The 26,706-nt window shown below is 36.9% G+C and overlaps 1 protein-coding gene and 1 long non-coding RNA gene across 2 annotated transcripts in view; one reads left to right on the forward strand and one right to left on the reverse strand.

The window, feature by feature from the left end:
- The window catches only part of LOC311616253, a 137,454-nt gene extending 117,972 nt beyond the window's left edge, over positions 1 to 19,482 (reverse strand). The window contains exon 1 of the long non-coding RNA XR_014793865.1: positions 19,432 to 19,482. This is a non-coding gene — a long non-coding RNA (uncharacterized lncRNA). The remainder of the gene's footprint in view (positions 1 to 19,431) is intronic.
- The window catches only part of NEGR1 (neuronal growth regulator 1), an 841,474-nt gene that overhangs the window by 446,053 nt on the left and 368,715 nt on the right, over positions 1 to 26,706 (forward strand). Inside the window, exon 3 of the mRNA XM_084872088.1 lies at positions 20,252 to 20,377. Within this exon, the coding sequence (XP_084728214.1) occupies positions 20,252 to 20,377 (126 nt within the window). The remainder of the gene's footprint in view (positions 1 to 20,251; positions 20,378 to 26,706) is intronic.

A 26,706-nucleotide genomic window follows, 5' to 3' on the forward strand; every position in this document is an offset into this window, starting at 1 on the left:
CTCTATATCATTTTATCATAACTTAAAAGAAATTACCTTTGATTATTTTGTCTACTAATTAATACTAATGAAATGCTCATTAGTATAACACCTAGATATAAGATAATTTATAATATTCAACCCACTTGATGGAAATCAATGAGTTAAAAAGATAAAACTCTTATTTAAAGCAAGATAATTATGAGTATATAAAATTTTCAGAGTTTTTATGATTCATATTTAAATGTAAGTCCCAGAAGCTAGATCAAGTATAAAATAATTTCTGGCAAGAGTCTGACTTTTTTCCAATGAATAATTAAAAATGCAACTTTTTTCCATGTGAACCATTTTATATCTTGGCAGTAGTCATAGTAGTATTTCAATAATTTATACAATTTTGAATATAATATAGTTAATGCCATAAAAGCAATTTCTTTGGTATTGAATTATAACAGAATGCACTTAGGCCACTGTGACTAATGATCTAGAGGCCAGCAACATGGCAAATTGCCTTTTAACCCAATTTTAGAGAGAATTTGTGCATGTAAACAGGACTTTACTGAGATCTCCTGGCATATAGTTGCATAGTAATCCTTGGCTGTTTTATTCAGAAAACATAAATAAAGCATTCTCTTTAAGAAAAGTATATAAAGTAGCATGATGATTTTTAAAATGTAGATGATAATTATGGGTGGGGCGAGAATGTTAATGTGATTTATCTTTTTATTATATAAATTTCTGAATAAATTTCATTCTCAGAATATTTCCTAATTCAGGACTCTAGTCATTCTGGAGACCTAATCATGGCTAGTCTATGACAGTTGAGCAGCCACACATTAGTGTGAAAATGCAGTTTTGATGAGGAACCAAGCAATATACTAATGTGAAACCAGAATCCTTGGGTCTTACAAGGTAAATGAAGAGTCTGAGGGCTTGCCAGGATGGAAGGCAGAGATGGCAAGATGATGATTTTATGACTGAATCCAGACCACACAGGGTTTGGAGCATATGCTGAGGATTTTGTACACACATAAATCTATGGGCAGTTTATTTTCATAGCCCATGTAGATTTCTATATTATGACAGCTTCCCAGTATGTGATGATCAAGTGTCTTCAGTAAGTGGCAAATTTTTCTAATTCCCATAATGGTACCCTTTGGGTTGGGGCCAGGGTAAGTCAGATACTTGGATGAGTTTGGTATGGTATTAAAAAATGGAAAAATTCATGTTTGAAAGATGGGCACACCTAGATTTCTATTTCCTAAATGGAAATTATCAGCGATAGCTGCCCCCTTCAGATGGACAGGTGCTCCCCACTGGGCACTATCACTCACAATGTGTATCTGCACATTTTCTCTTCACCTACATCAGTCACGGTGTTATGTGTGCATTGCTTTAAGTATCATAGTTTTTAATATAAGTAACCAGGGCTTTGAACTTCATGGGAAGAGTTCTCATCTGTTTTGGAGTCTCTATTGTATCCCACTGTCTATGTTGATGCTGATGCTACAGTTTCTTTGTTGTAACTTTAGAATAATGTATTGTAGTTAGTTAGTATAAGTTCTCTGACTTTCACCATTCCTTTTCAAACCATCATTTTAAACAACTACCAGTATGTACTTGACTTACAATACAGCAATATGGACAAGGTATTTGGAGTCTCACTGGGATGTCTTCAACAGTCAGGGCCTAGAGTGTTGAGGTGCTTCCTAAGCTCTCTTTTTGTTCCCATTATGTCTGAACTTCGCCATGTGGCATCTCCACATTATCTTCCACATGGTGGGTCCATGGTGGTCAGGCTAACTATGTGGTAACTCAGAACTCCAAGAGTCAGTGTCCTCAAAAAACAAGACAGATGACAAATGACATTTTATGATTCAGTCTTGGAAGTCATTTAGCTTTTCTTCTCAATTCTATTATTTGAAGCATCCAAGAGCTTATGCAAATTCAACTGAGAATGGGGCAAGGAAAGGACAGAGACTACACTTACAATGGTGAAAGAATTTGGGACCATATTATAAAGCCGTCACATAAGCCAACTACCAAAGAAGTAGTAGATGTTCCAGTTAATAATCTGGGTTTTGTAATCAAAGAAAACACGATAATTTCAAGAGAAACATCAAAAGTGCCTTATTCACAGTAATGTCCATTGCTAGCTGTACATTTCCCCCATCTTTCAGGTAATTTGTGGATACTTTTCTTGTTTAGAGGCAAAGCATTAAGAGACCCAATTTTCCACTTCTTCATACATTTTGAAGTGCTGCTTAGAAAGTGCATATGTCATCTATCGGAACGAGTGGTAATCTGAAGGAGCAAGGTCTGGTGAACACAGTGGGTGGGTTAATAATTCCCAGGCAGGATCTTTTGATGTGTCTTTAACTGGTTTTGAAGTGTGTGATGGTGTGTCATCATGAAGCAAAATTACTTTGCTGTGTCTTCTGGCCCTTCCTGGTTGTTTCACAATCAAAGCATGATTCAAATTGATTATTTGTTGCAGGTTGCGATCAGTATTAATGGTTTCATCTGGTTTTAGAAGCTCATAACACATCACACCTTCCTGATCCCACCAAAGGCAGAGCATTGTCTTCTTTCTGAAGCAGATTGGCCTTGCATTCGATGTTGATGGTTGACCTGGATCAACCCATGATTTTGTGCATTTGGGATTCTCAAAATAAATCTACTTTTCATTGCCAGTCACAATTTGATGCAAAAAAGACTTTATTTTGTGCAGTTGAAGCAACATTTTATTGGTGACTTCCTTTAAAATCTTTCCCATTGCTTGTAAACAATCAGAAAATGTTTGCTGAGCAACGTTTAATCTTTCTGCAAGTTGTTTTTGCGTTGACAGGCATCTTCACACAATAATGCTTGTAATAGTTGGTCTTCAAACTTTTTCAGTTGACCTGGGCATTCTTTGTCTTTCACATCAAAATCGTCACTTTTAAAGCATAGAAACCAGTGTTCACAAGTATCTTGAGTTGGGGCATGTTCACCATAAGCTTCCTGAAGTATACAATGACTTTCAGCAGCACTTTTCTTGAATATAAAGTAATGAATTAAAACTTCCTGCAAATGCTCTATTTTTTTTGCACTAAATTTGACTATTTCAAGTGTAAAAATATCTATGATGTTAACACCTTCAGTAAATTTGACATATGAAGTTTTGAAGCTTGCTGTCAATACAACAAAATAGCATACATATCAAATTGCATATATATTTATATATATTATATATATAATATATATATATATATATATATATATATATATATATATATATATATATATATATATCAACATAGGTGTAACTCCATCTATTGAAAAATATCCCCCTTATTAACTGGTACACCTAGTAAGTGGGTGGGTGGAAGAAGAAATTGGGACTGGATATGTAGAATTTTGCCCTATGATAGACCTCACTCAGTCAACAAAGTAAAAGTTATTAAGCTCTCACTACATTACACATAGTAACATCCAACAAATATTAAGCTTTTCTATATATATCCTCTTGTTAGACATGTGTCCAATAAGAAAAGGGAGAGAACTAAAGTGCTGGATTTTGAATCCTTCTCCCACTCCCTTCTAGCTCAGTTTCTAGAGGATGTATAACTTACCGAAAAGGACACTTTATTTTCAGCCAAGGCGTAAGCACAATTTTCTGGTGAGGTTGTTGGGCCTTGTGGATCTTTCTAAAATTACCTGCATAAAAATAAAAAATAAAATATATCGAACAATTATTAGTGATTCACATGAAATTACCAGTAGCCATTTGATTTCAATCTGCCAAAAGGCAATTTTAGATGTTTCAACCTAATAGATTTTTCTCCCTCATTCTTTATACCTAATTCCTCATTCTATTCAATAGGTGTGTACTGCCTTCAGAATTAGGAAAATAAGTATGTTCAAAGGACAAAGAAACCAGAGTACTTTATAAAAGGCATGGTTTTTCTGATTGTGCTGCAATAGCACATCATCTCTGCAAGTCCCTAAACCCTAGCAGCCTTTAGATACAAAAATCTGCCGAAATACTTTCATAGAAACCTGAGCTTATCAAGGGGAACTCATATTTAATGGAAACACGTACCTCATGAAAGGAGAAGCCAGGTGTTACATTATAACTCGAGGAGTCCAAGGGTAGACATTGGACTCATGTTAAAAAAAAAAAAAATTCTAAAGCAAGCTTTTTGAGATAGGAAATGTTTGCAAAGAAGGCAGCTGGATCCTAGCATGACACAGCTGGGCTGTTTCCTCTGGTTTTTGTGGAGAACAGTTCACTGCCAAGGATGAGGCAAGAAAAGTTCACCGCGGCCTCTTCAGGGGGTGTGTTCTGGCACGTTTCCAAACAGAGCAGTGAAGCTGGCCACCAGGTTTATGGGAATACCGACAATATTCACAAAAGGTACCTGCGCTCCTCAATATAAATTCCTGGAAGGAGAAATCATTAGCTCATTTGGGTTGGAATTTTTAAAAGTTCTTAAACTATACTGCCAAATTGTTTCCAGGAAAAAGCTCATATTAATTCTTAATAAAATATTACATTCGCTGCTGGTTTTAAAGGTACAGAGTTGGCTCCATAAGAGTTCTGCCTCATAGGTATGGGGACCTGCATTTGAGTGCTCTAAGGTATTTCAGTGGTGGCATTTTTTCTATGTATTTTGAACCTGTTTTCTGCTAGGGAGGAGAGTGAATTAAGCAGGCACTGTAGACACCCTGTGATATACAACTTGTTGCAAGGGTGCTCTGGCCTTCCTGCTGCTGCTGCTGCTGCTGCTGCTGCCGCCACCTGAGGGGATATCTGCCATTATGGTTCTGAGTTGAAACAGTATTTTATATATTTGAATCATCCAATAAGTGGAGCTGAAGCTAGCCTGAGGTACAGCAGGGATTTGCACTCTGGTGTATAAACACACATGGGCAAAGACCAGCTATTGATTCTCTAGCCAAAATGAAACAAAAGAAAAACCTTTATAGTCTAAAATTTTGAAACTCTTATAAAACAATGTAGGTTTTACTTCAAAATGTATTTAAAAATTAGCAGGTAAAAAAAAAAAGTTGCTTTCAATCAAAAACTTAAAATAATTAAATAAATGTTATGCTACCAAAACCTACCACTAGCCTCATGAGATTTGTGTGTGAGTGTGTGTGTGTGTGTGTGTGTGTGTGTGTGTATTTGCCATTGAAAATCTACCTAGCAAATAACTGCACCTTTCTTCAATGAGAAAAAAAAAATTGTCTTAAAAGTTAGGAAGTAGTTACTTTTTCTCATCCTACTTGATGCATAATTTAGGCATTAGGAAGTCAAGTTCAGATGGAGAAAAGAACAGGAGAAGAACACTATTGCCACTTTGATTTTCTATAACCACATATCCTGTGGGGGTATTCCTCTTAGATGCTTACTTTCTTCTCTCCATTGCTGGTTGTCTCGCTCACTGCTACGAAAAACGGATTCTGCATTTTCTCAACAGAAAATAACCCAGTGGGGACAAGTTGCCCATGACACTTTCCACCTCCAGTCTGAAGCCCTCTTTACTTCCATCATGCTGCTCTCAGGAAGTATGAAAAGAAATGCAAGCTCTTCAAGTCTCATCTCTTCTGAGGATAGCTCTATATTAATACATGGAATTTGCACATTGAAAGGAAATTAATTAGAAGGTGGCCTGCAGGGCAGGACTGGGCGAGAAGGACCAGACATTCCTTAAAGCCACCTTCCCCTGGTCCCTCCCCAGTTGGCCGCACCTGGGCTGGTGCCCTGGCTTGAAGGGTGGGGTCCTCTGGCAAGTGGGGTCCCTAGGCCTGGACTACGGAAATTGGGCCAACACTGGCTCTCCAACATCCCCCGTAGGGTCCCTGAGTGCGAGAGGGCACTCTGTAAAGTTGCTGTCTTACAAGGTATGGAACACAAACGCAGGTGTGCAGTAAACAAGATTCAGGGCTGACAGTGACCAAGCAACTACATAACCCATGGTCGAAGGTGGAATCCTGTGGCCTCTTGAGGAATTGGGCTCCTTCCTCTCTGGTTTTGGGGTTCTTCACCAGAGAACTGCCATTGCCAAATCAATGCAGCTTGGCAGCTCCTGCATTGAGCGTCTGCCCCCTGGTGTTCAATGTGCATCATAGCGACAAGTCAGAGGAAGAGAGAGGCACTTAGCATATTAGCCTTTTAAGTAGGTATTATAAAGATTAGGTCCTTGAAGGTAAATAATTCTGCTCTGAGGATGTGAAGGAAGGCCTCTCTGATTAGAGTGGAGATTTTAAATAAATAATGTCTGTGGAGAAAGTCTTTCTGGTACATTTTAATCAGTTTTCAAACCTATAGATTTTGTAACTTATTCTATGTTTATCGGTCTAGGAGTTATCCCTCCTCCCAATCCTAGGGTTGGAAAAACCTCACTAGATTAGCCTGATGATTGTCTGGATGCAGAAAACTATTTTTAACCATCAAATTCTACTCAAAAGCTATCTCTTTCATAAAGCCCTCTCTAGTTTCTCCAATTCTGATTCCATTGGCAGAGTTATATTTACTGCTCTGTGTTCCCCAAGGTTGCAGTTACAAAATCCACTTTGTAGGATTTATGACTCCACATTATAATTAACTAGAGTCCCAGTGCACAAAATTAGTCCCTAGGCCTGGCCAATGATCAGGGCCAATCTGTGGGGTGACCAACAAGGAGACTGGGGGGCCCCCGCTGGCACCCAGCTTGGCTGGCCTGGCTCTGCCTGCTCACTGGCCCCAGGCTCCCATGACCTGTTGCCTCCCTCTGCAGGGTGACCAGCGGGGCAATATGGGAGCCCCCACTGGCACACATGTTGCCTGGCCTGGCACCACCAGCAGGGGTCCCCCAATTTCCCTGCTAGTTACCCTGCATAGGGAAGCCACTGGCAGGGCAATCGGGGGTGGAGGGCTCTGCTGGCACTCGCCTTGTCTGGCCTGGTGCCACCTGCTTGCCAGTCCTGCCCCCCACCTCACTGCCACCACCATTTGGGGCCTGCAGGCTAGGGGCAGCTCCTGCATTGAGCATCTGCCCCCTGGTGGTCAGTGCATATCATAGCAACCGGTCGTTGTGACTGGTTGCTCTGCTGTTCAGTCGATTTGCATATTAGGCTTTTATTATATAGGATAGTATTAGGTCTTTCTAACTCTTTAAACATGGACTCTTTAAGATTAGTCTGCTTAATCAAGCAGGTGCTCAATATTTGTATGAATGGAGGGTGGAGGGATTAAAACAGGTCATTGACTGTTTTGCCATTTTATATACTGACCCCTTGAAAGATAGTCAATTGAGGGAGAAAAAATGTGTATGTAGGTTTTCCAAAAATGAAAAATCACTGAGCAACATGACTCAAAGTTTGAACCTCAGTCTGAAAGATACATTTTACATTCTCCTCAAACATCTTCTTTGCACCCAAAAGTAGTTCTGCTGTATTCCATCAGTAGGTAATTCACAAATTTGGCAAGTCTGCATTTGCAAGTCAGGCATGGACATTTTTTTCCTCCTGTCACTACTACTACCTGTGTGATGGAATGAGAGGAGAAGCCATAGACATCTGTGAAATGTCATAAACTACAAAAAGTCAGTTAGAGTCCGTGACTAGAGAAAGCAATGTTGCTAGTTAGATTCAGGCCAGGAAATCATCCAGCACTTGCAAGCAAACCAATTTTTTTTTAAAAAATAATGAAACAATTTCTTCTTTCAGTTTGAGAACAACACCTTTTCCAGGAGGTTTGTTATGTAACGTAGATCTGCTTTCACTTTCTGGGATCTGGCCAAGGCAGAGAAGGGAAGTGCCAGCCAGGGGAAAGTAGGACTGTTCTTTTGATATTGCCAGCCATTTCCAGATATGGAGTGCTAGAAAAGCCAATTCCCCCAGGATTTATAGCTATGTCTAGCTTGTTCACTGAAACAGTTTGAAAAATCTTCAGGGATATGGTTTATTCCAACTAAATCAGATTCCAAGTCTGTGGAGAAGGGGGAAAAAGCAAAAAATAATAGATACATACTCTTAGAGTCAAAGACTTTTAACCCTAAATTTGCATGACTTCTCAAGTAAAAATAAATGGCAAGTGTACGCAGTGCTGCCTAAGATGCCACAGCCCATTCTATTGAAAGTCAATGTATAGGATCATCATCCAATTATTTCTCTGAGTTTTGCACAGCAGAAATTAAAGTAGGTAATGGAATAGAAAAGTGCACTTTTTTGCCGAAACCGGTTTGGCTCAATGGATAGAGCGTCGGCTTGGGGACTGAAAGGTCCCGGGTTCGATTCCGGTCAAGGGCATGTACCTTGGTTGTGGGCATATCCCCAGTAGGGGGTGTGCAAGAGGCAGCTGATCGATGACTCTCTCCCATCGATGTTTCTAACTCTCTATCTCTCTCCCTTCCTCTCTGTACAAAATCAATAAAATATATTTTAAAAAAAAGAAAAAAAAAGAAAAGTGCACTTTTTAAATATGAGTTAAAAGGAATACTGAATCCCCAAACTGAGAGGACCTTTGAAAAAGTCACATAGAATTCCTGGCTCTAAAATTATACAAGAGGGCCAGTGCACAAAATTTGTGCATGGAGAGGAGGGTCCCCTCAGCCCAGCTTGCACCCTCTCCAACCTGGGATCCCTCGGGGAATGTCCAACTGCTGGTTTAGGATCATGCCAGGGATTGGGCCTAAACTGGCAGTCGGACATCCCTCTTACAGTCCTGGACTCCTGGCTCCTAATCACTCACCTGCCTGATTGCTCCTACCTGTCCCTCCTGCCTGCCTGGTCACCCCCAACTGCGCCTCCTGCCAGCCTAGTCACCCCACATAGCCTTTTGTTCAGTAGTTTGGTTGTCCCTCAGTAATCCCCCTGCAGGCCTGGTCATAGGCAGCCATCTTATGAGGTTGTGAGGGTCAATTTGCATATCACCTCTTTATTACGTAGGATTTTTACTATATTCTCACAGTTTTTATTGCATCATTTTCTCCAGAATATAAAATTCTATGGGAAATCTTCTTTAAGAGATTGAAGAAATATTAGCTCAGCACAGGAAAGAAAAATAAAACAGATACTTGTTGAATATCCTGAATATGTCAAGCACTTTTGTAGGTGATATACACTCAGTGGCCAGATTATTATGATCTCTGAACACATAATAATCTGGCCACTCAGTGTATATCCTATATAATAAAAGGCTAATATGCAACTTGTCCCCTTGACCAAGAGTTTGGCCAGCAGGCAGGCTGGCCAACCGCCCATGTCCCCTCCCCCTGGCCAGACTGGCCGAACCCCACCCATGCATGTATTCATGCGCCAGGCCTCTAATATAAATATTATTACATACATATATACACTGAGTGGCCAGATTATTATACATTCAGAGATCATAATAATATGGCCACTCATTGTATATGCTATTGAATAAAGCAAACGGCGTTTCTACGAAAAGGACTTTATTTATATTCTATGAAGAGGAGACAGGCAGTGAACAGGTAAATAAAAACCAATGACAATGACAGATTGCAAAGCATACTGTAACAAAGAGTCTATAACAAAAAGAGGAGTGATACAGGACAGGGGGTTATGGATGCAAATGGTTATTTCAACAAGATACATACGGAGAAAAATTGTGTCTTGCTTTAAGATGATTGATGTTATCAGTGATGCAGTGTTTTAAAATGAAATTTTAACCTTTTAGCATTGACTCCAAAATTCACATTTCAGCATTTTTGTCTTTCTGGTAAGTTTTTAGGGGTGGAAGAATTCACTATGAAGATGTTGTCAAGCAGGACCCAAAAAAGTTAGAATCCCTTTTATTTTTATTTCTTGGTTGGCCTGGAAAATGGGTGAAGAAGAGATCTAGTGACTGTGTGCATAATTTAGACAGATATAGTTAAAACTTAAAGGTTTTTGTAATGAGCCAATGACTTCAGAGAATGAGAATACACTCAATGCACGTTCCTTTAAAACATGAATTTTACACCCTGGTTAAGGAATATTATGGTTACAATACATGCTGAACTGATATTATTTTTCTTTTTCAAAATTTGTAAGTGTGTAACTAAATATATGTTACATATGTTGGATTAAATAAATACTTCAGCCAACATTTATCCCTAGCAGCCTAAAGAAGGCCTCCAATGGATTGGTATCTGTGGTGTTTCATGGTCTATTACAATTTAAGAAGTTGATGGTGCATGTAATTGATTCCAGTGAGCCGATGTAAATTTACAGATCCAAATAGTCCATGTCTTGAATTTACAGTTAAGTTCACCATCAAATACATCCTCTAATGGTTCTCAACATTATGTGTGACCAAGCCTTGCATCTCATGCAACTAAGTACAGGTGTAAACTTTATTTTACTTAATATTTCTTAAAAAATAATAATAATAAATCCGAACAGATTTTAGTATAATAAAACACTATGCTCACATGATTCCTGTGATGTATACATTAGTCATCCTTGTGTTGACTATTTAATGGCTATGTTCCAGACTACAAGATGAATTCTTGGAAGAAACTTAATTGAAATCAGTGAAGACTGCTGATTAAACAAATAAAAACTTATTTATGTAGCTCAGAAAATAAGTACCCATTAACAACAACAAACCATGCAACCGCTCACAAACTTTATTGCCCATTATATTGCACATGGTAGGGAATGTTACCAACTGGTATTTGGTCTGGATATGATTCATATAACTTTCCTTGCTGATACTGCTTTATACCCTGCCCAATGACACTATGATAGATGACTCAAATGGGCAAAGGCAATTGGGGCAAGTCAGATTGCTTACTTTTTTGGAGAAAGTGAAACGAACAAGAGATGTTAATAAATGAATCTACATATATAGATACATTGAATGAATGCAACATTCTCTCATGATGGAAGCAATTAAATAGGAGTTAAGGGTATACTAAGTTACAGTTGAATTTGAGACCCTTGAATAATTAAAATCAAAGCAGATTATTAATTTCGGGATCCTGAGTGATTATTTATAAATGCATATGATACATCTGTATGCAGTCTTTGGATAAGTGTCTACTCCAGTCTTCTGCCCAATTTTGTAATTGGATTATTTGTTTCTTTGGTGTTAAGTTTTGTAAGTTCTTTATATTTTGGATATTAATCACACACATATATATATATATATATATATATATATATATATATATATATATATATATATCATTGGTGAATATGTTCTCCCATTCACTGTGTTGTCTTTTAATTTTATTTATGGCTTCTTTTGCTTGTTTTTCTTTTGTTTCCCTTGTCCAAGATGATGTGTCATAAAAAAATATTGCGATGAGGAAATATCTGAGATTTTACTTCTAGGATTTTTATGGTTCCATGTTTAACATTTAAGTCTTCAGTCTACTTTGAGTTTATTCTTGTGTATAGTGTAAAAAGGTAGTCTAGTTTAATTTTTTTCTGCATGTATTTGTTCATTTTTCTCCACACCATCTATTGAATAAACTATATTTATCCCATTTTATGTTTTTGCCTTCTTTGTCAAATATTGACTACCTATAAATGTGTAGGTTTATTTCTGCACTCTCTACATGGATCTATCTGAAAAGATGCTCAACATCACTAGCCATCAGAGAAATGCAAATTAAAACCATTATGATATATCACCTCACACCTGTCAGAACGGCTATCACCAATAAATCAACAAACAACAAGTGTTGGCAAGAATTTAGACAAAAGGGAACCCTTGTGCACTGTTGGTGGACATGCAGATTGTTGCAGCCACTGTGGAAAGCAAAGTTACATCAAAAAGTTAAAAATGGAACTGCCTTACAACCCAGAGATTCTACTTCTGGGAATATATCCAAAGAAACACTAAACACTAATTAAAAATAATATGTGCACTCCTGTATTTATTGCAATCTATATGAATAATAGAGGAATATACAAATTGTCTGGGATGCCATCACAGTAACAGTAACAACCGGACAGCAGGCTGCATGGGGCAACCAGGCTGGCAGGTGGGTTTGTGAAGGATGACCAAATGACTGAACAAGCAGGCTGCGGTGTGTTGACCAGGCCAGCAGGCATGTTAGTGAGGGATGTGAGGAATGACCAAATGACTGAATAGCACGTTGTGTGGGACGAACAGGTCAGCAGGGAGGGCAGTTGGGGATGAACAGGTTTGTGGGGGGGGGGGGCAGTTAGGGGCGACCAGGCTGGCAGAGGGGGGCAGTTGGGGGTGACCAGGCCAGCAGGGGCGGGCAGTAAGGGGCAACTAGGCCAGCAGGGTGAGAGGCAGTTAGAGGCAATCAGGCCAGGGGGGTAGAGGGGCAGTTGGGGGAGGAAGTTAGGAGTGATCAGGCAGGCAGCCAGGTGAGCAGTTAGGAGCCAGAGTTCCCGTATTGTGAGAGGGATGTCCAATTGCTGGTTTAGGCCTGATCCCTAAACCAGCAGTCGGACATTTCCTGAGAAGGTCCCAGGTTGAAGAGGTTGCAAGCTGGGTTGTGGGGACCCCCTCTCTATGCACAAATTTCATACATCGGGCTTCTAGTGTTATTTAAAATAGCCAAGATTTGGAAGTAACCCAAATGCCCATCAGTAGAGGAATGGATATAAAAGTTGTGGTAAATTTACACAATGGAATACTACTGGACCATTAAAAAAGAAGGAAATATTACCCTTTGCAACATCAAAAAACATTATACTAAGTTAAATAAGCCAGTCAGAAAGACAAGTATCATATGATTTTACTCATATGTGGAATATAATGAACAAAATGAACTATCAAGCAAAATAGAGACAGACCCATAGACAAAAAGCAGGCTGACAGCTCACAGGGGCGAGAGGGGATGGAAGGATTGAGACAAAAGTAAAAAAATAAAAGAGAGAGAAAAAATAAAAAAAAAACTCATGGACACAGGCATCAGTGAGGGAATTGCAGGGGGAAGGTGGAGGAGAGTATAAGGGGATAAATGGTTATGAAGGAGAACTTGACTGGATGGTAAACACATAATGGTTTTTTTGAACTCTATATGGTATACAGATGATGTGCTGTGGAGTTGTGAACCTAAAACCTGTATAATTTTGTTAACCAATGCCACAATAATCAATTCAATATAGATGGAAATATATATATATATATATATATATATATATATATATATATATGAATTTTATAGAACATTTAATCTGAACACAACTTTTCAAACTACTTCCAACTTCTATTTTTATTTTTATTTTGAATGGCTTTATTTATTAATGTATTTATTTATTTTTGGTTGTTTTACCACTTATTTATACATTCATTGGTTGACTCTTTTTTTAATCTTTATTGTTGAGATTATTACAGATGTCTCTCGTTTTTCCCTGCATAGCTCCCCTAACCTAGTTCCTACCCCACCCCAGGCCCTTGCCTTCCTACTGTCTGTGTCCATAAGTAATGCATACATGCATATAAGATATTTGTCCAATCTTGTCCTGCACCTGCCCCAAACCCCTGTTCCTTTGAGGATCATCAGTCTGTTTCATTTCAATGCCCCTGATTCTATTCTATTCACCAGTTTATTATGTTCATCAGATTTTTTTTATTTGTTTGATATTTAGATTCAATTGTTGATAGATTGTATTTGTTGCCATTTGTTGTTTATATTTTTTAAACTTTATATTTTTCTTCTTCTTCCTTTTCTTAAAGAATATCCATCAGCATTTCATATAATACTGGTTTGGTGGTGATGAACTCCTTTAGCATTTTATTGGCTGTGAATTTCTTTATCTGACCTTCAATTCTAAATGATAGGTTTGCTGGGCAGAGTATTCTTGGTTGTAGGTTCTTGCTATTCATCACTGTATATTTCTTGTCACTCCCTTCTGGCCTGCAAGATTTCTATTGAGGAATCAGCTGACAGTCATAGGCTCACTCCCTTGTAGGTAACTAACTGCTTTCTCTTGCTGCTTTTAAGATTCTTTCTTTGTATTTTTCCCTTGGCATTTTAATTATAATGTGTCTTGATGTGGTCCTCTTTGGGTTCCTCTTGATTTGGGTTCTCTATGCTTCTTGGACATGTACGTCTATTTCTTTCTCCAGGTAGGGGAAATTTTCAGTCATTATTACTTCAAATATATTTTTAATATCTTGCTCTCTCTCTTCTTCTGGCACCCTCATAATTCAGATGTTGTTATGCCTGAAGTTATTGCAGAGACTCCTTACATTATCTTCATATTTTTGAATTCTTTTTTCTTTTTGCTCTTCTGATTGGATATTTTTTTGGTTCCTCATATTTCAAATCATGGATTTGATTCTCAGGATCCTCTCATCAAGCAGTTGCCAACCTTTCAGACTTCATGGACCACCTGTTTATTTCAGTCGGTGTATTTTTTCTTTTTCATTTCTTTTTTTTTTTTTTTTTTTTTTTTTTTTCATTCTCACTAAGATCCTTGAAAGTCTCACTAAGTCCCTTGTAGGTTTCTAGAAAATTTTTCAATAACCTTATAATTGTGGGTTTGAACTCTATATCCAGTAGCTTACTTTCTTCCATTTCTTTCATTTGTGACATGTTTCTTTGTCTCTGTCTCCACGTTTTGGCTGCTTCCCTGTGTTTGTTTCTATGTATTGGGTAGCTGTTAAGTCTCCTTGAGTTGATAGAGTGGGCTTGTGTAGTAGGTATCCTGTAGGGCCCAGTGGCTCAGTCTTCCCAACATCTGAGGTGGAATCTCTAGTTGCACCCCTTTGTAGGCTGTGTGTACAGTCTTAGTGTTGTTGAACCTTGATTGCTATTGGTATCACTGGAGAAATTGACCTTCAGGCCAATTGGCTGTGGGGACCAGCTGCAACTGCAGTCTGAGAGCTGCTGTGCAGGATACAACCTTATAGAGCAGGACTTTCTTCAGTGGGGTTTTGATGTTCACTGAGTCTGCCCCTTGAGTGTGTGGCTTATGGATGTGCAGAGTTGTTATCTGGCATGGATTGACACTGACCCTGGATACACTGGCTCTTGGGTCTCCAGGGAGGTGCAAAGTCAGTCACTGCCTGGGACCTCCCAGCAGGAGCTACAGAGACATCTGCAGATTCCTTCCCTTTATATTGGGTTTGGAAGTGCCCAGATGAGGCCCAGCTGTGAAGCAAGGCAGGCTATTCCTGGTGCTGGGTCTTAGGCCTTTATTGATAGTTTTGGGGCTTCTTGACCCAGCTGCAGCTTGTCTGACAGGTTTATAGCTTAAGCAAGGAAAGTCCATTAATATGCAAAAGCTGCTGAGCACAGCTTGGATGGGGTTGTAAATTGGATGAGGCGGGGTCTCAGGGAATCACCAGGGTGGAGCAAACAGAAATGGCTGTCAGTCAGCTCTGTGACTGGGCAGGTCCCAGTACAGGAACAATAACCACTGCGAGCACCTCCTTCTGAAAGCAAGCTGCCTTTGAGTTCCTGCTCAGATGCCAGATAGTCCAGTTTCTCCTCCTATGTGTCTGGGTCCCCCAGAGCCTCGCCCAGCACTGGAGCTCAGGAATCAGAAACTCGTAAGTTAAGTTCATGGTGCCGGCCGTTTAAGAGGAGCAACTGAGTCTCCAGCAGCCTTTGCGTCACTGAGCCCGTATCCATACTGGTTTTTATGATCAGTAGTTCTTACGCCAATAAGGACTTCTTTTCCTGGCTCTGGAACCCTGGGCTGGGAGTCTGGTGTGGGCTGGGACCCCTTGCTCCTCTGGGCAGCTGCGACAGAGAGGATCCTCCTCCTAATTAAAAAAACAGCCCACCTGAGTTCCAGACCAGCCTGTTCCATGCCTCCACATCTCCGTCCAGTCTCTTTCTTATTTTCTTCTCTAATTGTAGGACTTCTATCAAGCCAGCGTTATGGCAATTCTAGATGATGATTGTTCTGTATTATAGTTGTAATGTTGATGTGGTTGTGGGAGGCAGTGAGTACATGCATTTGCCTATACCCCTATTTTGGTTCTTCTGTTTTTGGAAAGTTTCTGATATTTGCTAATCTCTTTCACTGGTCATACAAAACTAATATTTATAAACAAAATAATAAAATCTTGTATATCCCCAATTAAAGTCATATTAGGAGAGAGATATTCTATGATTTTGTATGAAATCTAGAACTTCTGTCCTTTGCTGTTTTTATTTATGGTGTTATGTTGATGATGAGAGTAATCATAATGTTATAATAATTATTTTCTGCAAATTAAACAAGTTTGTATTTAGATGAATAACATATGTCTTTATTACTCTGCTTTGGTCATAAATACTTTAATAATATACACAGAAGTCCAAAATGCTGATAAATATTCATAGTTATTTAAAATAATAATCGAATGGACTTAACAAAGTTTCTCCTTTGTAAATACATCATTTAAGTTAAATTTAAATAAAGTGTTTGAGCTCAGCAGGTGTTGGTCAGTGGTTGACCATCAATCTGTGAACCAGGAGATCAAGGTTTGATTCCCTGTCAGTGCACATGCACAGATTGCAGCATGCAGGAGGCAGCCAATCAATGATTCTCTCTCATCAATGATATTTCTATCTCTTTCTCCCTCTCACATCCTCTTTGAAATCAACAAAAATGTATTAAATAAAGCATTTGAGAAAGTCTAAAATACAGAATATATAAAAGGATCTAATCAATGTTACTCATCTAGAATAAATAGTAAGTTATTTTAACTCTGTTTTTCTATGGTAGAGCACAACATATGGACATACCATTAGACGCACTCTTTTGTCATTCAGAAAGGTTAATAGAGTCCTTCCCACCTGTGTGTACGTGTGGATCATTTATACACAATCTGTAACCCAGGAAGAGTTACCAGAACCGGATGGTCTTATGATGCCTGAGATAATAGCATTGTTCCCAGTCCCTGTTAACCAAAGTAGAAGCATCTCTTTTCTCTTCCAGTTTTCCTCAGCAGGATGCACCTGGAACCATCCCAAATCCTTCTCCATCACCATGCCTTATTCTGGAAATAGAGCTGACCATGCCTACATTTATGCTGTCCTAAATTGAGGTTATTAATAGTGTTTTTCCATTATAAATAACACCAGACCAAATAGCTTTGTGCATAAGTTGTTCTACATGTTGCACATTAAAATAAACCAATATAAAACCAATCTCTGCCAATATGAACCCAGAAGGCATAACTATTAGATATGTGTTACTCATGTCAAATGGTAAAGAAATATGTGGAAAATATTTATATTATCTTAGTTACATTCTTATCTGTTTCCTCTTCATTTTAAGTTCCTTGAGGGCAAGAATTATGCTTTGAAATTTCTACATTTCCTGTGTGTCCAGAATTAATTTCTTTCATAAATTCTGTAGAACTCTTAAATGGAATGGGCAAATGCTTTGAATATTCAGTGAAGCAACATCTGTTTTTTTGCCTCCACAAACTACTTGTGCATGTGAAAGATTTCATTGCTTCCACTACCCACTCCTAACCATCAGTATCTGCTGTCAACAGGTGATGCATTCTGGGGAGAAGTGCCTTGCCAAAGGGATTTCCCTTACTAAACTCCTCTTTCCATATGTTTCTTCCCTATAGCATATCCTGAATTATGAGGCCCCAAGAAGTGATTGTAATCACTGAGATGACATGCCACACCTGGAATTCAGTACTCTTCCCTTACCACACAATTTCCCATAGTTAAATTTCAAATCTAAGTTTATGGCTAAGGAACTCTGTTGCTTCTTTGTGAAGTCAAATATTGTGCTTAATATCAATTTACCACTCATGTTTACTGCTTAAAATATAACCTGATGTATAAGGTGAAACTAAACTATTTTAAAAACTGATGAAATTGACAAAATAATATAATTGAGAGGATAGAATATATTATCTTAGGACACTTCATCACTTCTCTTAAATATTCACACAACTTCTGTCTAAAGTTGAATCAGATACGTGTTTAAAATATATAAATAAACTAACCATCCTAGGCTGATCTCTGTGTGCTATGTTCTATATAAAAGAGAAAGTATAAAGTAACTTTTTTATTTTCTTAATAGTGTGCATTAGTATATTTGCATTGGTGTGTATGTGCATTTATGTATGTTTGTATATTCACACACATCTACACATTTTTTCTTAGTTTGCCGAATCAAACTTATACCTATATCCACATAGCTATTGGTATTCCTATTTAATGTTGGAACTTTATTTTTATTAACTCTCCCATTCACCAGTAATAGATAAGTCACATTTTTTCCTATTTTCTTTCTATGGTACCTTAATGACTATATTTTTGTTCTGTTTCAGTTAAACTAAAGAGAGTACCTATTTGGAATGTTGTTTTTTTTATTTGCCTGAGAAGATCTCACTGAAGATAATGATAACATGTTTTAAATGCTCATTAAAATATGTCATTTACAAACAGTTACAATAGTACATCACTTATGAATAAGAATTTTCTTCAATCATAGCAACAGTTGCATATAATCAAATGCTTTATATCCATAATCATTATTCTAGATTTTTCTTGTAGCAGAGTTATGACTTCATTTAAAAAAATCAAAGATGATATTCACGGGATAGGTAATTTAATTATCCTTAAAAAATATTTTAGTTACTTTTTTAAATAACTGTAGTAAATATATCTTGCATGAAGAAACTCTAACAATTAAAATATTCCAGTAAAAACATATTTTTAAATAATTATCAAGGTATCTAATTGCCATTGGGAGGCAACCAGTGGATGTGTTTCTCTCAGTATACTATAAGTTTCATATAGTAAACCAAAATGTATATCATAAGCCAGTCATATCCTAACAAAGGGATGAAGTTCTGAGAGCAGTTTAAGGCAGAGGAAAAGGGCAGTACTGAAATTAAATACAATATGGTATGTCTTTTGAGGCATCTAATAATAATAGCAAATAATATCACATACTTTTCTTTAACATGTATTGAATTATAGAACGCTCCAAGCAGCTACATGGGGTTTGTATTATTATCTCCAAGTTTCAGATGAAGACACTGAGTGAGATACATTAAGTAACTCGCCCTAGATAACTCACTAGCCAGGAGAGGATCCAGGATTCATATCCATGTTGTTTGAGGTTTAAATGAGACCATTTGGAATTTGAGAGAATAATGGACATTTTAACCCATGGAGTTAATTTAAGGATTTTTCTATCCAACTTTCCCACCTTGTATTCCATGGTCTATACACTTTTCATCAAATGCTGCTGGGATAAAAGCTCCCATTGTCTAATACATCAGGGACAATAAAAAAAATACAGCATAATATTTTCCCTTTTACTCTTGAGAGGTACGGTGGGCATAACAGAGGTTCTAAGAAATCCCCAAGAAAAGGACTATTTCAACCAGTGGTTTCCAGCCGTCACTGACAAGAAAACTCTTGTGGAACACAAGTGTCACAGCCCATAGTTCAATAGTGTTCCTTAGACCATAAATGCTGGAAATCTCGGCCCTACTATTTATCAAATAGATAACTGAGGCCCAAAATGCCTTTGGGACCCCAGAATCTTACTTCCCAGTCTTTCCTGCACATGTTTTTTTTTTTTTTTTTTTTTTTTTTTTTTTTTTTTTTTTTTTTTTTTATCTTACTCAGCTTTTGAATCAAGATGTAGGCACAACTATTCTAGCTTAAATTTCTTCTAAAGTTCCATTTTTGTTACTCTTTTCAACAAGAAAACCACAATTATGGATAGAATAGATTATGGATACATGGATAGAACAGATTGATTAGCAATACTCGAGTTTATTTAATACAAAATATACACAATAGCCCTCTCAGTTTTTTGCTCAGTGATTAGTATCAGCCTGTGGACTGAAGCACCATGGATTCAGTTCTGCTCAAGGGCACATGCCTTGGTTGCAGACTCAATCCCTAGCCCTGGTTGGGATACATGTGGGAAGCAACTAGTGGATGTGTTTCTCTCATATCAATGTTTCTCTCTCTCTCTCTCTCTCTCTCTCTCTCTCTCTCTCTCTCTCTCTCTCTGTTTCCCCACCACCCTCCCACTCTCTCTGAAAATCAATATGAAAAGAATATTCTTGGGTGAGGATTAATAGCAACAACAACAACAAAAACTATCAATAATAAAAATTTAAGCTTAAACGTTTTTGTTATTAAATATTACACATCTAAAAATTAGAAAAATAAATAAAACTAACCAACTATCAAAGAAAACTCTAGGAGAGTCTAGAGGAGCTAGAGAATCAATCTTTGGGGTACTGATCATGATCATAGGCCATAAGCGCATTTCACCACCCCTGCTTTAGTGTATGAGATCATGGAGTTATCATGTATAGCTCAACAGAATTTTATATTTTTTTTTCTGACCACTGCATGTTTTACCATTTCAGTTCCTCCGAAGATATATGACATCTCAAGTGATATGACCATCAATGAAGGAACCAATGTCACCCTAATTTGTTTGGCCACTGGGAAACCAGAGCCTACCATTTCTTGGCGGCACATCTCCCCGTCAGGTAAAGCAGAACTATGCCAGTGTTGTTTGTGCTGTTCACTGTTCTCCTTTAACCTCACTTGTTCCAAACTTGAGTCGATTTATTCTCTTACATCTTATTCATGAGGTAGGCAGGATGTGAATTTTTATACTTATTCTTTATACCTAAATATGCTGTCGCTCACAAAAGTTAAAGGCACATTTTCCGTCAGAGCCTGGAATAGAACCCGAGTCTCATGATTCTTAGTCAAGGTTATTTTCGTTTTAGTATGCTGCAGAATTGCATGTCAATAGACAAAAGGCCCAAATGGAAATATTCCAAGTGAAATATTTTCGTCAACATGTGTAAGGCTTTTTATTCTGTCCGCATGCACATGTTAATAGGCCATCACGAACCGCTAAGGTAATCAGGGGGAAATCACATTATACAAATTATGAGGTTGCTGGGTCTAATTTGAAAAAGCATTTCAGAATCAAGGATCTGGTAGTTAGAATTACATTTTAAGTGATGAAGGGATCTTAAAACCCCAGAGTTTAAGCGACTTGTACAAGACCATGCACCTCTGTGGAATTAAGGGGCGTGGCATGAAGAGGGGAAGTTCAACCTAGGAAGCTGAGGATAGTCATCAAAACACTTCTGTTTTCACAGCGGCGACTCTAACAGAATCACCAACTTGTGTCCAGTTTTAACATTTGAACTAGATAGCTTTAAATGTACCATGGACGTGAAGGCGGTGCTTTTAATGAACAGGATGCCGTAAGATTTCAGATAATGAAAATTGATTTTTATTTGTTCTATATTTTTAGTGGAAATAGTTTCAACAAGGCTATTGTGATGAAAATGCTTTTAAATAAATCAGAAAGACACATTTTACAGAGGCAGAGGGAGAGGACAGCTGGGACATCTATTTGATCTGCTAATGCTTTCTTTAATATCACTTATCCTTAAGTGTCTTTCAGTTTCCTCGTTTATGCAGTAGGTCTGATGAGACTTACTCCTATCATATACTTAGTATTACTATTAATGTGAGAAGAAAATCAATATAGCAGCAGTATACACTTATACAATATGCATTATGGCCTCCATAATGTTTCTGAAGCACGAGTGCACTCTTGACTGCCAACACTTCACTCTCTGGAGTGGCTACAGGATCATAAAACTGGCATGTGAATTAGTGACAGGGCTCTCTGTGGAGTGTGAGACAAATGAAGGACTAACAGTTGGGATACATGCGTTTCTATCTCCAATTCTCCAATTCCCTAGTCATCAGTGCAGCCACTGCTAGCCCAATCGCTTAGCCTCAAATATTCTCAGCGAGTTTCCTACTTTTCAAAATCAAATGATAATAATCCCTGGCTATTGTGAGACTGCAAATAGATATGAGGCCTAAACATGCTTTATAAAGTATAGGTTGATGTGCCAATGTATGACTGATTCTTAATCATCTTTCCAGGGATTTAAATCTGATATGGTAATATATTTTTTGTAAGAACGAGGCACATAATCTCCATCTTTATACAATTTTAAGATTAATATGTTGAATTTAACTCCTGCTTTGCAGTGCTTGTTATTATGCATAGTCTTCATTTTAAAGTGCTTGGGTACATTTTAGTTTAATTAAATAGCATGAATGTTGGTTAGTGAAGTTATTAGAATAATGATAATGGATAACATCATGCAGCTGAAATAAGACAGATTGGGTTTATAAGTTAAACTGTACATAGATTTGTTTTCCTGATCCTGCCATACAGAGCAAATTAGAAAAATTAGCATAAATATTAACTATTATCCAATGAATAGCTAGACATGGCTGATAGTTTATAAATGCTTCCAATATTTTCAAATTATAATTTATTAACTATCTATATTTAAATGTGCAGCACTGTGGAGTTCCTGCTTTAAGTAACAAGCCTGATAATTCTATTAGCTTTTTCCATTTGCATATTTATACTTGAATGCTAAATTATAATATTAAGATATGTTAATGTTTATACCTAAGAAATATCAATATTTTGTATATTCTTCTTTCTTATTTTGCTATATCATGAAAAAAATGTAACTCAAAACATCAGTCACCATATGAGCAAAGTTTAGTGTTAAAAATAGATACACAGTTGACCCTTGAACAATGCAGAGGTTAGAGGTGCCGACACTGTGCATCCCCAAATACACTTATAAATGTTTATTCCCTCAAAACTTAACTTGTCCTTTGGTTACTTAGGGATATTGATTCTAGGACCCCTCCACAAACACAGACACACACAGCACTAAAATGTCCAGACCCTGTATAAAATGGCCTAAGTCAATGCATATAGTGGGCCCTCTGTACCTGTGGACTCTGACGCACTCATCAAAATTAGCACAGATAACTTATTTGGAAAAATAAAAATAAAACTACAACCCACATATAAGTGGAACCATGCAGTTCAAACTCCTGCTGTTACAGGGTCAACTGTCTTCCCTGTCAACAGTGGAAGAGAGGACTACTTTTGTACCTGTGTGATTTGTTTTGATCTTTTTACCAATACCTTCGGTAATTTTTGCCAACTCATTCATGGTCTATTTCCGTTTTTAAAATTTACAAGAATTTTGTGGTAACAGAATAACTCGACAGAGATTCTCCCTAATCTACAAAAAACATAGGGTGTGCGTTCCACCACATCGCAGATATTAATCACCTGAGGCTGTTGGAGTTGCTATTTCACTCCTTAGTTCAAACAACTCAGTGTATTTTCCTAAAACTCATCTCTCTTGAGAAGTGTCTGGATATCTGAGTTTCCTTATAGTTTAGGTATATTAGTGATTTCTTTCTATTTTTTTTTCTAGTCTATAGTGAGAAATTGATTTAAAATTTATATTTAAAAATACATAGCAGTATATTTAAAGAACATTATATCCTTTATTCAGTTTCATTCATGATCATTTTTCCCAATTGCATCATCATTTGCTGTGTGTAGAATATATAGAAAAATACATGTATTTTATTTTTGTTTCTGATAATGTTTACTTCCTCAAAACTTAATTTGTTCCTTGGATATATAAAGAGCATTCATTCTAGGGCCACCACCACCCCCAGATACCAAAATTTGCAGACGCTTAAGTCCCCTGTATAAAGTGGGCTACATCAGGCCCTCTGTATCTGTGGACTCTGAAGCACTAATCAAAAATTCATTCATAATCATTTTTTCCATTTGCTTCATCATTTGCTATGTGTAGAATATGTAGAAAAATATATGTATTCTATCTTTTCATTGAATTGTTTGAAAGCAACCTGAAGAGTATTCATCATGCTCTCTTCTCACCAGCTATTTCAGTGTGCATTTCTGAAGAATTAGGACATTTATTACATAACCACAGATATTCATACATCTAACATTGTCATTATACTTTTATTCCACTACTATCCATCTTCCAATTGTGACGTGTTCAAATAGTGTCCTTCATGGAATTCTTTTTTCTCTAGTACAGAATCCAAGTTTTATAAGTAGTTGTCATATCACTTTAACCTTCGTTATTCTGGGGGCTAATTCTTTCTTTGCCATTTCTGAGCATTGATGTTTTTTCCACAATGCATGTAACCCTTTATTTAAAACAGAATATTTCTCATTTTGGGTTTGGCTCATTTCTTCTTGATTGCATTGTAGTTAGGCCCATCTGGAAATAAATAAATGAAGTTGTAACCTTCTTAAGGAATGATATCCAGAGGCACAAGGATATCCATCTGTTCCTTATTTTTTATATTAATTTCTATTACCCAACAAAATATTGTCTTATTTCTGTACTGTGCAGCTATTTTTTTTTTCTTTCCCTATGCTACCAATAAGCAGTAGGGGAAGATTTTAAGATCTTAACATAGAAATATCTGCTACTTGATCACCTTACCCTTAGATTTAGCACTACCGGTGACTCTTTTGTGAACCAGTCTTTACTCTAATAATCATCAAAGAGCATTTTTTCAAGCTGAAGTACTCCTCTTACTTTCACCAATTAGCACTTGGCATTCTGCTGTCGACAAGAACCTCATTTTATCCTGTTATTTATTTATCTATGTATTATGACATAGACGTATGGATTTCCAGCTTTTAAAAATTATTATAGTTCATTACTGTTCTAATTATTCTGATGCTCAAATTGTTTTTTATTTGGCCAGTGGGGGTGACTTCATTCTGACTCTTGTATCATTGTGATACATCCCATTATTTTTTTTTTTTAGCATTTTAATATTTTCCTTCATGATAAAAATATGCCAGACTCATCTTGTGTCTTTCTTGCCCAAGCTCTGGAATCAAGCACTTCACTTACTGCAAATGATAAGAAATCATACACTTGGGGTTAGTATCATTACATATTGGTTTCAGATAGCTAAGGTTAGTCTGATTTACAGCAAAATTATCAAAGACTCAGAGGCCTTATTATAATAACCACAAGAACTTACATACCATCAGTGCAAAGGGCAGATTATATTTTATTTGTTTTTTTCTAATAGTAAGCATGGAACAGGGCTAGCAGTGTTGTGGGTATACAAAAATGCTTATGGAATTAATGTAAAAATATTTATAATAAGGAAAATATAAATAAGAAATTGTTCTATTGCTGGAGATTTAGATAGGTTCATACATCTTTCTTTATAATAGATCCAATTGTTTTGAGTAATCTTTGACTAGTTTCTTACTCAGAAAAATTTCAAGGTTTTTCCCAAATCCCTAACATGAAATGTATGATTTATTCTTATTCTTATCTGTAATTTCTTATGGACCAGGTAGTACCAGAAGAGCAGTGATAAAGATCATGAACTTTGATGACAATCAGAATTGAATTTAAGACATAGATCTTCTCATATAAAGTGTAACATCTTAGACAAAATTGTTAACTTCTTGAATTTTAAGTATAAGTGATGATGATGATTCACAGAAGGGTTGTGGGGATTAAATAGAATAGCATAAGGTATTGAAAATAGTTCATGGCTTAAATAAAATATTCCATAATATTAACTATTAATGGGTTAATCAATTGTGTTTAATGTTGAATAGATAGACTCTTCCAAGCCTGTTTTTGAAATTAAGGGGGCTATTTACAGCTCTTAAATGAAATTCATGTAACTATTCTCAAATGAGTGTGTTATGAAGCCAAAAATCATTTCAAACTCCTGGAGAACATTGACAGGTTTATATAAGCCATCTGATTTTGAATACAATGACAAAAATAAACATTTTAACCATATGTCATTTTATCAATAAATCTTGATTCAGTCAGAAAAAAATAAGAAAAGTTAAGAGATAAATTTTAAAATGATAGATTACAGATAAGAAACCTGAGACATTTCCAAAGCCTCTGTCAAATTTTCACTTATTATTCATTGCTGTTTATCTTAATCAGTTACCTAGTGTATTCCTATTCTGTCATATCTGAAATCTCCAGTTATGTTCTTACTCTATCCTGCTGCTATTTATTATTGGGTTCTGAAGCTAAAATATGAGAGAAATAATGGCTGTATGCCTCAAACACTTTGTTGTCTAATTTCTATATGTCTCATGCCTTTTGGCATGAGACATATAGAAATTAGACATATCCATAGGCGTTAAGATTATTACCTAGCTCAATTAAATTAAGGCACCTTTCTCCTGTTTGCTCTGGATTATACCCCTTGCCATTTTTTTAGATTCTTATTTCATTAGTATACTCTTTAATCTCTCTCTCCTTTCTTTCCTTTTGACTCCCAATGCCCATATTTAAACTATTTTCTGAATGCAGTCTTTTGACACTGATCACTTTTGTTTAATAAAAAAAATATATTAAGTAAAGGAAAATACAAACAAAGGGTCAGAGATGTAAGAATGCAAATAGAAAGCCAGGATTTTGAGAGATTAAAAGAAGAAAACCCTTCCTGGAGCAGTGTGCAGTGAGCAATATAATCAGGTCAGATAAAAGCCAAATAGTTACCTTTGCATTAGGTCCTTTGGTGATCTTGTGATAATTTAGTGACAATGGGCCAGAAACTCAGTAGTGGAGGCTTAAAAGCATATGGGCAGTGGAGAACTAGATGTAGGGCAAACCTATGCATCCAGTTAGTCTAGAGGGAAATTTGATTTCTCTATTTTTACATACATTGTTTTGCTATTAGAAATATTATTTATCCCTGTACCCAATCCATAATCAAACCATTGTTAAGCATCCCAGGAAAAGTGGGGTGCTTTTTGTTCCTTAGTTGCACCCTTTGAGCTGAACTATTTTTCAGAATTGTAGTTGGTGGCTTTGTTTGTCTAAGGCTTATGGGACAGAGGACTCTTTATGTTAGGAAATAGTGTCTGTTTACTACTGTATCTCATAACTTAGCACAGGGCCAGGCACAA

This window comes from Pipistrellus hanaki (assembly GCF_964339955.1).
Source record: "Pipistrellus hanaki genome assembly, chromosome: 2".
Lineage (NCBI taxonomy): Eukaryota > Metazoa > Chordata > Mammalia > Chiroptera > Vespertilionidae > Pipistrellus > Pipistrellus hanaki.